The following is a 10,373-nucleotide window of genomic DNA, read 5'->3' as shown; positions in this document are numbered from 1 at the left end:
TCTACAATTCAACACTTTTATTGAAATAATAAATAATTAACAAAATAAAAGTTCTCTCATTAAAAATATTTAGGTACAACACAATGGCCTTGCCACACACAACTAAATCCAAATAAGTACATACATCTTGCAATATTTGGTCAGCTATAAATTACTTAATTTGCTATCTCTCCCATTCACACTGTAAGGTAATGAATGGAATCAAACTTATCAAATCAAATGACAATGTGAGCTAATACTGACTTAATATTTTAGCACTTTTACAACTAATATTGCTGGATCAATTATTATGAAACGAGTCAGACGTTATCTAGTATTTACTTTTAGTCCAAACAAAACAGTGTAGTTAAGAATTTAGTTGAGATGTTTTCCCCACTTCTCCCAGTATTCATCTGTTTGCATTTCCATTATTCTTGAAAGGCACCTGTCACATGCAAATAACTCCTCCTCGCCAGTAAATATTGCAGCATTAGCATCCTCCTATACAAAAAAAGAATAACAAATGAAATTAAAAATGTCTTGACAAAATCCAATAAATAAAAAACCATATTTTAATTTCAATTTTAAAATATTACCGAATCTTTTGTTATTTTCAAGTCATCCATAAGAGCCCTGTCTGCATCACCAACTTCTTTTACTTCCTCTGCTTTAAATAGATCCTTTGGATCACAATCTGCAGCTATAACAACCTGTGAATAAATAATCATGTAATTATTTTTATAACAACATATTCTTTAATATAAATTATGACACAACTTACAATAAATTAGATTGTAATTGCTATTGTTTTAACTTACCCGCACCCTGTTGTCATACAGAGTATCAATGAGAGTAATAAATCTTCTCAATTGTGATCTATGTCTTGACAGAAATAGCTGAGGTAATTCCCTTATGAACACAGTGTGGAAAGTTTTTGATATCACAAGATAGTCACTAGCACCAAGAGGCTGAAAATTAAAATAAAATATGTATTTTGAAGCAAATGACAAATATTAAGACAGTGAAATTGAGTTCCACTCTGTGTTAAACATCAAAGTTTTTGATAATGTGCCATTATGCTTATGTAATCACTAATAATAATATCAGTTCAATATCAATTTGCTGACAAAGCTTTTATATTATTTATTCTGACCAAAGATAAATTTTAGTAACTTCTAAAATTAAACTCACTCTATCACATAATTCCTCAAAAGTAGTGTCCAAAACTCTTCCACAAGATTTTGAAAACTTGACGTTCCTTCCCATTATATTTATAACTCTAACTCTTACAGTATCATTCTCCTTTGATATCAGGAACTTGAATAAGTTGTCTACTACATTATTTTCAGGGGTCAATTCACTGTTCCTAAAAACATATTATGACAAAATATATAACTTTATATAATTTACTACTTAAAAATTAATATTTGCATCTACTTACAGGAAATATTTACTATATTTGCTACCCATTCCTCTTAATCTATAATCAATTCCAGAGTCTAGCTGGATTACATCACAATGAGACTTGAGGATCGGAATAAACGGCAGAAAATTTGATCTCTGTAATCCATTCTTGTACAAGTCATCAGGCTTGCGGTTACTGGTAGCTATGACAACACAACCATTATCAAATAATTGTGTAAACAATCTCTTCAAAATCATAGCATCACCAATATCAGTTACCTGCAAGAAAAAATATGACATCAAAATAAATATAAGTACAACTTAGCAATACTTACTTATTATTAAATCAGTACGTTGAATACTTACTTGAAACTCATCAAAACAAATGAGCCATGATTCTTGTGTGATATCTGCTGCCACGGGGGGTATGGGATCAAATGGCTTGGAACCTTCATCTCTGAAAGAGCTAGCTCCTTTACCAGATTTGATTTTAAGCTCATGAATTCGAGCATGAATATTCAGCATAAAAGAGTTAAAATGTACTCTTAACTTTTCTTTTATCTAAAACAACAGAATATGTAAAGAACTTTGTAAAATATTTTTCCACTGCTATTTCCTCTGAAATTATGGACTTACAGGCACTGTCTCGTAAAATAAATCCATCAGCATCGTTTTTCCTCCACCAACGCTGCCATAAATATAAAGACCTTTAGGTGCAATAATTTTCTGAGGTTCACTTTTTTTGAAGAAATTAAACAGTGAACTACTAGTCCGGTTCTGTAACACTGGTCTTTCGAATGCTGCTACTTCTTGATAAATCTGTTGAAGCTGGTGAACCACTTTTTCCTGATGCTCATCTCTGCTTAGGATGCCATTTGAAATCTTGTCAGAGTATATTTGCCAAGGACCTTCAGATGCCAACGGTTGACGCTCTGCTTGCGATGAAAATAATCTTGCATGACGATTAATATACTTCCAATTGCACTTCAAAACTGAGGAAATGTGAAAGCATTCCCTTGGCGCGATCATTTTCTTGTCAGCTGATTGAATGTTTCAAGGAAATTGTTAACATTATATAACCTACAAATTTATTTAAATTAACATTGAAAAGCTGATATGTTCACCACATTTTAATGACTTTTCAGTAACAACGGAACTATTGCATTAGTATTACGTTTTCGTAAAGTAATAAATAGCTGAGTGCAAATCCCCATCCCAACTTTTTGTCAAAACCCTGACGTCATTCTTATGTCAATGTCAGTCATCTGTCATTTCGACATTAAAATTTTTTATGTCTGTGTTTTATGTAGTGGCATAGAAATTATTTTATAAATCCTAGTTTTGAGAAAAAGATTGTAACTGTCATAGCTTGATCTTTCTGCTTTATGCCTAGACGCAGAGATGTGCGCACATTCTTCTATGCACATTCCTAAATCTCCATACTGATTATCAGCCCGACCCAACTATCGCCAACTAAAAGTCGGTGGTCTGCGCCTAGGCTAAATTCTAAATCATACTAGGTATAGCCTGACCAGGAACATAAAAACCCTGGCATAGAGGCGCGTCAATTGCATTTGATAGTGCAACACTGAGTACAGTCGTACCTGTGTTAAATTAATAGGCTAACTTTATGTATCAGGATTCAGGATTACGGGCTAATTTGATATTTTCATAAATTAACGAAAAAATATTGTTATAGGTAACCTGGTTTAAATAAATTAAATGAAACCATCAATCGAGCTAGTAGGATTTATTTTATTATTCATCAATAATCAAATTCAGAACTTGAATATTCAACTGCAATGTCTGCTCTTGAACGCTTCAAACTCGGTACTTCTTTCCCAATTCCATAAAATTCAACACTTAGAAAGTGACAAAAAACTTTAAAATAGGTAGTTGAAACAAACCACAGCTAATTTTCATAGTGGACTGTACTATACGATAAACATGTCAGTCAATTTGACAACCTTTGTCGGAAACATTATTCAATGAAAATATTGTCCGAACCCTTAGTATTTCTCTTCGACAAATACTTTAACACATTGTGAACCACTTTTCTTTCACGACTATAAAAAGATTTTAGCAATTTAATTCACAAAATCAATTCCGCACATTTAAAATAAAGTTTGTTTACACTTTGACAGCAATAGACTGACTGCAAGGTGACATGTCAATGAAGTTTTCAGTTACTGTTGCCATTAAAAGAAATTAGTACCATTAGTTTTCCGCAACATGGCGAGGGTTTTTATGTTCCTGGTCAGGCTATAAAATTCTACGTGCTCACCATAGAGTTATTAACAACTCTATGGTGCTCGCGCACCAGGCTTTACCTATACTAAACTACAGTCTGCAACTTAAAAAGTGTTTAAAGTCCGTGGTCGGTGGCCAGTTGGCTTGGCGCGGAGTCATAAGCGGCGGAACCCATTAATGACTGCGTTTAACTTGCAATACAAAAATGCATATACCTACATAAAAAGGGCAAAAAGAGTAAAAATGAGCTCGCTCATCAAATCAATACTCCCGAACTCTTTCTCGGTAGAAAAGCAATCCTATTTTATGTATTAGATACATAAAGACCGCTCCGCCAGACATCCCTAGATCACAAGTCCGATCAGTAACCAGTTTTTCGATATCTTGTATAGTTTAGAAATAATCGAGTGAGATCACTTATCGTTTCCACCCTGTAAATAGAATATTATTAATAGGTACATAGAGTACGTGATTCGGTATCGGTACTAATGTACCTACCTAATTAATAAATGAAGAAAATAAAAGTAAAGGTTTAAATGAAGAAAATAAAGTTTTCCTTTTGTATCTTATTTTGATATAGTTTTTTAGAACGGATAAATATACACAGATGTCACAGATACCTACCTACCTATATTTTAGACCTCATCGTGACATAAAATCAGGTGATATTGGGGTAAAACGCTAACTCATAACGAAAGGTGATGAATGATAAATTATCATAGGAAATTACAACAATACTTACATGTAGGTAGGTAGGTACGCCTATGGCTCTGGCTATCAAATTCTCGTGCTCATCATACTAACCTTTGCACCCAAGGGGTTCGGATCCCGTTGAAATGCGTAAGTAGGTACTAAATGCAACCAGTAAAATCTAGCTGGGTTCTAATTCTAGCTGCTAACTGCAAGCCCTTGACGGTCGACTTAGTTGCTATTACTTACGCAATTTCACAAAACTAAAAAATGTTGCACACGTAGATTTCTATAAGACACGACGTAGGTAGGTGTGTTTCGTTGAACCCGAGGACAAAAAGGTGACTTAAAAAACTGCCCCTCCTCTCCTCAATATATCTCGAGAAAGCAGGATGCGGTCAAATTGAAATCGACGTCCTCACTGCATTGATGCAAAGTAACTGCTTATTGCAATCAACAATCACGCATTATCATGACATCCTCTTTTTCGTCGCCAAGATTTTACTAAGGGTTGCTACTCGTCACAAGTTTGAGAAATTCACAAATAAATAATATTACTTGGACACTTTTACACTGACCATCTAGTCCCAAATTAAACAAAGCTTGAACTATGGGTAGGTACCACCGTTGACCAGCCAACGGATATAAACATACTTTTATACTTTTTTGGAAATACATACATATTATACTCGTAGATAGAAAAAACCCAGACCAATACAAACGATTTCGATAGCCGAACGGTGAAGGGGTCGGACTGGCCGACTCGAGATCCGAGTAACGCGGGTTCGAATCCCACCGCCCGACTATAATTGTGGTCCACTCGTAACACAAGCATAATATTTAGCTTACCACGATAGTCCAGTCAAATTAGACATGAACCCTGCAATAATTCGCATACAGCTGAAAATTGGTACGAATGTTCGGAGCACCATTATGAATTAACTGTGAAAAGTCCCCATCGATCCGACGTGTGCTAAAAAAAAAATTCAAGGTCAAACTTAAAAAATACGGGTTTTTGAGATTTTCAGCCAAACGGTAAGTTTTATCACAAAAATATGTATGACAAGGTTTAAGACCATACAATTATCTATCAAAATTGTCTATACACTTTCTCCTAAGAGTCAGCGTTTCTGAGATTCGATGATCCGAAGAGTCAAAAAAGTGTTTTCTTTATAACGGTCTTACACATAAATCCAATGTGATATCGCCTCGTGCCACGACTAGAGATGGGTAGTGGGTAAAAACCCATTTCACCCGATTGGGTTAAAATCGGGTGATTTGGGTAGAAACCCGGTTTTTACCCATTATCACCCATTCTGGTGGGTGAAAACAAAAATAGCTTTTTTTTAAAGTGAGAAGTGGTATTTGTTGCTAAGGGGGCATTCTAGTGTTACGTAATGCAATCTGGGGGGAGAGGAGGTCTTGAAAAACGTTACAATGCGTTACAGTGGCGGAAGGGCGGTTCGATTTCAAGTTTTTAAGCAGAAGTACTTTGTAGTTGGTGTTGTTATTTGTAACTTTATACCGTAATGTCATCAAAGAGAGAGTTTGGCATCTTTGGCATCCTCCCCCCTCCATGTCCTTGCCATGATCACAAATTATTGTGTTCCTACTAAATTTCTTCTAAATCGGTTCAACGATTCTTGAAATAACACCATTTTATAAAATAATTGGTCACATCATCATAACGTGATCAACTTTACGATTTGGCCACGATATAAATGCATATTAGTGTTAAATTTGACTTATTACTTATTAATCAATAAACTTAAATGAGAAAAATTCAATAAAAATAAAGAAAAGATACCAATTGAAATAATTATAAAATTATTTGTTTTCACCCGGTGTAAACACCCACGGGTGGAATGAAACGGGTTTTTATTGGGTTTTTACCCTCATGTGGGTTTTTACCCGGGTGGAAACCCATCTCTAGCCACGACTCAGCATTGTATCATGATGTGTTGTCGACGTCGAATATAAAATAATCAACCTCAATGTCGTCTGTCATCTTTAATTATCGAAAAATGGGTGCAACTTTGACGAAGGACTGCACCGTAAGTTTCTAAGATACGAAGTTTTCGTGTCTATTATGTTTAAGAGCTCTTATATGCACACGTCACTACTCTACTTGTAACTCTATGGTCACTCTTTTAGCCCGACCAAGTTAGACAGTCCAGGTTATAATAATTCACATAGAGCTGAAAATTTGTGCGAATGTTAAGAACACCATCCTAAATGAAATGTCAAAAGTCCCCGACGATCCGTCATTTAAAAAAAAAGATTTCGAAGTCTCAAGTTTTTTGCATTTTTTGGCCAAGTAGTAAATTTATCATAAAAATAGATAAGAAAAAATAGTAGATCATAAAATTATCTATTAAAATTGTCTTTACCCCCTTTTTCCTAAGAGTCACCGATTATGAGGTAGAACGATTCAAAAAGTTAGTTTTGATGTTCTCGTTATATGCACATGTTTCCACAACACCTATGAGGGTTATTTGGCGTATTTTTTTTACCAGGTTTCCCCAGTAGGCCTTTTTTAAGGTGTATTTGTTATCCTGTTCAATTCAAAACTATTTTAATAGAGTTGAAGTTGTGGACTTTTGGAGTAGTTAACAGAATGCGAATTCTCCAACTTTTTGCATCGTTACCACATAAACGGTGACTCATAGGAAAAAGGGGCAAAGACAATTTTAATAGATAATTTTATGATCTACTACTATTTATTATCATTTCTTATGATAAGTTTACTGTTTGGCGGAAAAATGCAAAAAACTTGGACTTCGTAAATTTTTTTTTCAAATGATGGATCGCTGGGGACTTTTGACATTTCATTAAGGATGGTGTTCTCAACAATCACACAAATTTTCAGCTCTATTCGAATTATTATAACCTGGATTTTCTGACTTGACCGGGCTAAAAGAGTGACCATAGAGTTACAAGTAGAGTAGTGACGTGTGCATATAAGAGCTCTTAAACATAATAGACACGAAAACTTCGTATCTTAGAAACTCACGGTGCAGTCCTTCGTCTAAGTTGCAAACATTTTTCGAGAATTAAAGATGACAAATGACATTGAGGTTAATCATTTTATATTCGACGTCGACAACACATCATGATACAATACTGAGTCGTGGCACGAGGCGATATCACATTGGATTTATGTGTAAGACCGTTATGAAGAAAACACTTTTTTGACTCTTCGGATCATCGAATCTCAGAAACGCTGACTCTTAGGAGAAAGTGTATAGACAATTTTGATAGATAATTGTATGGTCTTAAACCTTGTCATACATATTTTTGTGATAAAACTTACCGTTTGGCTGAAAATCTCAAAAACCCGTATTTTTTAAGTTTGACCTTGAATTTTTTTTTTAGCACATGTCGGATCGATGGGGACTTTTCACAGTTAATTCATAATGGTGCTCAGAACATTCGTACCAATTTTCAGCTGTATGCGAATTATTGCAGGGTTCATGTCTAATTTGACTGGACTACGAGGGGCTAACGGGAGTGTTAGTAATTTGTGCAAAAACAAATTTTATCAATAATTAATAAGTATAAGATGAGCGGAAATCGAACCTGCGATTCTTGGCATAATAGTCCGGTACGCAAACCAAACGCCGAAATGATTAGGTTTTTTTAAAATACATAGTCTGCGTCAATAGAATTTAGCAATAAATGAGATACAAATCTATTGTAACTGGGATTGGTGTTAATAGGTAGGCACTAGTCGTTCTTTTTGACATTAAAGGCAGCTTTACTATTATTTTCACAGCAGAGCTAATAATATAGTAGTCCAGTCAATAAAGCATTATAGATGGAAATCCGTGGAACACAAATTCTGACTTCGGGACTTTATTTAGACTAGTTAGGAGGTGAACATAGCAAAAGTCCCCGCCTTTAGCCCTTGAGCCGGCGGGGTGAGGGGGGTTTTAAGGTACCACTTTTCGGTTTTTCGCTTAATCCTCGGAAACTATGCGTCCTAGTGACATGACTACTATGAACCAAAAAAGCTTATTTAATTTGCTACAGGTGAGACGGTCAAGTTTTTCTATATCTTTTATAGTTTTCACGGCATCTGCTCTAGAAGGTCTGTAATATTGGAAATTTTATTTTTGTCTTACATGTTCCCATCAGGAGAAAATCGACTAAACCAACATTAAGCAAACATTTTAGACATGCGGGAGCATGTTAAGCCTAGTTTCAGGGAGAGGACTGCACCGTGCGTATATTTAGACGACCCAATTGGAGCCACTTTTGACTCCTCATCACTCAAAAACTACTGTGCATTAACACTTCAAATTTGGCTCATGTGTTGAGACTTGCAAGATAAACGTCAGCTTTAAATTTCATAAATATACCTCAAACGGTTCTTTAGGTATTGACGTCTAAAAATCTACGTATCTGACCTATAGACCAAATTCTAACAACTTCCAGATGACCTTGAAGGTTGAAATTTGGCATCCAGATAGGTAGATGTGTAAATACAAAGGAACAAATAAAAAACCAATAAATTTTAACATTTCACAGGTGATAGATAGATTTTAGTGTTCTAAATGTCGATTTTTGAACGTCAATACCTAAATAACCATTTGAGGTATATTTATGAAATTTGAAGCTGATGTTTACATTGCAAGTTTCAACACATGAGCCAAATTTGAAGTGTTAATGCACAGTAGTTTTTGAGTGATGAGGAGTCAAAAGTGACTCCAATTGGGTCGTCTAAATATACGCACGGTGCAGTCCCCTCCCTGGAACTAGGCTTAACATGCTCCCGCATATCTAGAATGTTGGCTTAATGTTGATTTAGTCAATTTTCTCCTGATGGGAACATGTAAGATAAAAATAAAATTTCCAATATTACAGACCTTCTAGAGCAGATGCCGTGAAAACTATAAAAGATATAGAAAAACTTGATTGTCTCACCTGTAGCAAATTGAATAAGCTTTTTTTGGTTCATAGTAGTCATGTCACTAGGACGCATAGTTTCCGAGGATTAAGCGAAAAACCGAAAAGTAGTACCTTTAAACCCTCCTCTCCCTGCCGGCTCAAGGGCTAAGGGCGGGGACTTTTGCTATGTTCACCTCCTAACTAGTCTAAATAAAGTCCCGAGGTCAGAAATTGTGTTCCACGGATTTCTCTCTACACCGTCGTTAAAGCATTCATTGACTGGACTATAGGTGTGTGTGTGTCATAGAGTACATAGCCAAGCATTTTAATGTAAGGGTTGTGTCTGTGTAGACTTAGCGACTCTTTGTACGGCCGAAGAGGTTATCAGTGTGTATTTTTAATTATTTACATCTGTGTGTATGTGCAACGTACAATAATCATAATAGTAAAATTATAACACAAAGACTTTTAACACAAGTTTCCCTTGTTATTAAATAAACGTAATAATCGCAGTAGCGTGAAACGTTGGCATTACGTAGTAGCAAACATTAATGAAAAATTAGGCGATGATCGTGAATCTAACTTCTTTTGGCACTACCTCTTGGTAGAAAGTGAAGCAGACCATGATGACTTTAACCAACTATTAAATTCATGCATGTTTCCTTTCCGGTTCCAGTTCCAATTCTCATATTTGAAATTGCAATAATTAAGTACGAAACCGACTTTCCTAGAATCTCCTGAAAGGTTCAAAAGAAAATCTGTTGCCATGATTGTTTTCACACTCCTTGCGCGAATTACAATTGTGTAAAGTTGCAGAAGGAGGCCACATAAATAAACAACCCTGTATAAAAGCAGAATCAACAGAGGAGCGCCTCGACGCGTCTCCGGTCGTTTAATTTACAACTTACTCGTTTTTTTTGCGAGTCTCTGCTGTCTCCTGGAAATCCGTCGCGACGTTTTACAGATGTGCTATTTTGAACCACTAAAGTAAAGGAGGTTGTAACAAAATCTTTGTTCATTTCAACTCGACTCCCGTATACGCGTTTAAATTACTCCGAACTCTTTGAATATAAATAGACCGAAACACACGTAGACGATGTCTGGACTTTGGAAAAAGCGAAAAGTGTTTATACTTATGCCCGTCTAGATTTTAAATAACG

General features: G+C 35.4%; 1 protein-coding gene across 1 annotated transcript; it reads right to left on the bottom strand.

Annotated features, from left to right (window-relative positions):
* Positions 1 to 2: 2 nt before the first annotated feature.
* Positions 3 to 2,617, bottom strand: LOC135088614 (putative ATPase N2B). Its single transcript, XM_063983523.1, has 7 exons — positions 2,020 to 2,617; positions 1,750 to 1,944; positions 1,421 to 1,662; positions 1,171 to 1,345; positions 798 to 947; positions 576 to 689; positions 3 to 480 (listed from the first exon to the last, which is right to left on the bottom strand). Exons 1-7 carry the CDS (start codon positions 2,410 to 2,412, stop codon positions 355 to 357), a joined length of 1,395 nt encoding a protein of 464 aa, XP_063839593.1. The 5' UTR covers positions 2,413 to 2,617; the 3' UTR covers positions 3 to 354.
* Between the last annotated feature and the right edge of the window lie 7,756 nt (positions 2,618 to 10,373).

This window comes from Ostrinia nubilalis, chromosome 4 (genome assembly GCF_963855985.1).
Source record: "Ostrinia nubilalis chromosome 4, ilOstNubi1.1, whole genome shotgun sequence".
Classification (NCBI taxonomy): Eukaryota; Metazoa; Arthropoda; class Insecta; order Lepidoptera; family Crambidae; genus Ostrinia; species Ostrinia nubilalis.
The sequence above is the reverse complement of the archived record's forward strand: the minus strand, read 5'-3'. Positions and strand labels throughout refer to the sequence as shown.

Bases quoted from the DNA above. Each gene is read 5' to 3' on its own strand.
- LOC135088614 (XM_063983523.1), bottom strand. From the start codon at position 2,412: ATGATCGCGCCAAGGGAATGCTTTCACATTTCCTCAGTTTTGAAGTGC. The intron at 1,346-1,420 runs GTAAGTAGATGC...ATATGTTTTTAG, and splicing joins AAATATAGTAAATATTTCCT to GAACAGTGAATTGACCCCTG. The intron at 948-1,170 runs GTGAGTTTAATT...TTTAATTTTCAG, and splicing joins TTGAGGAATTATGTGATAGA to CCTCTTGGTGCTAGTGACTA.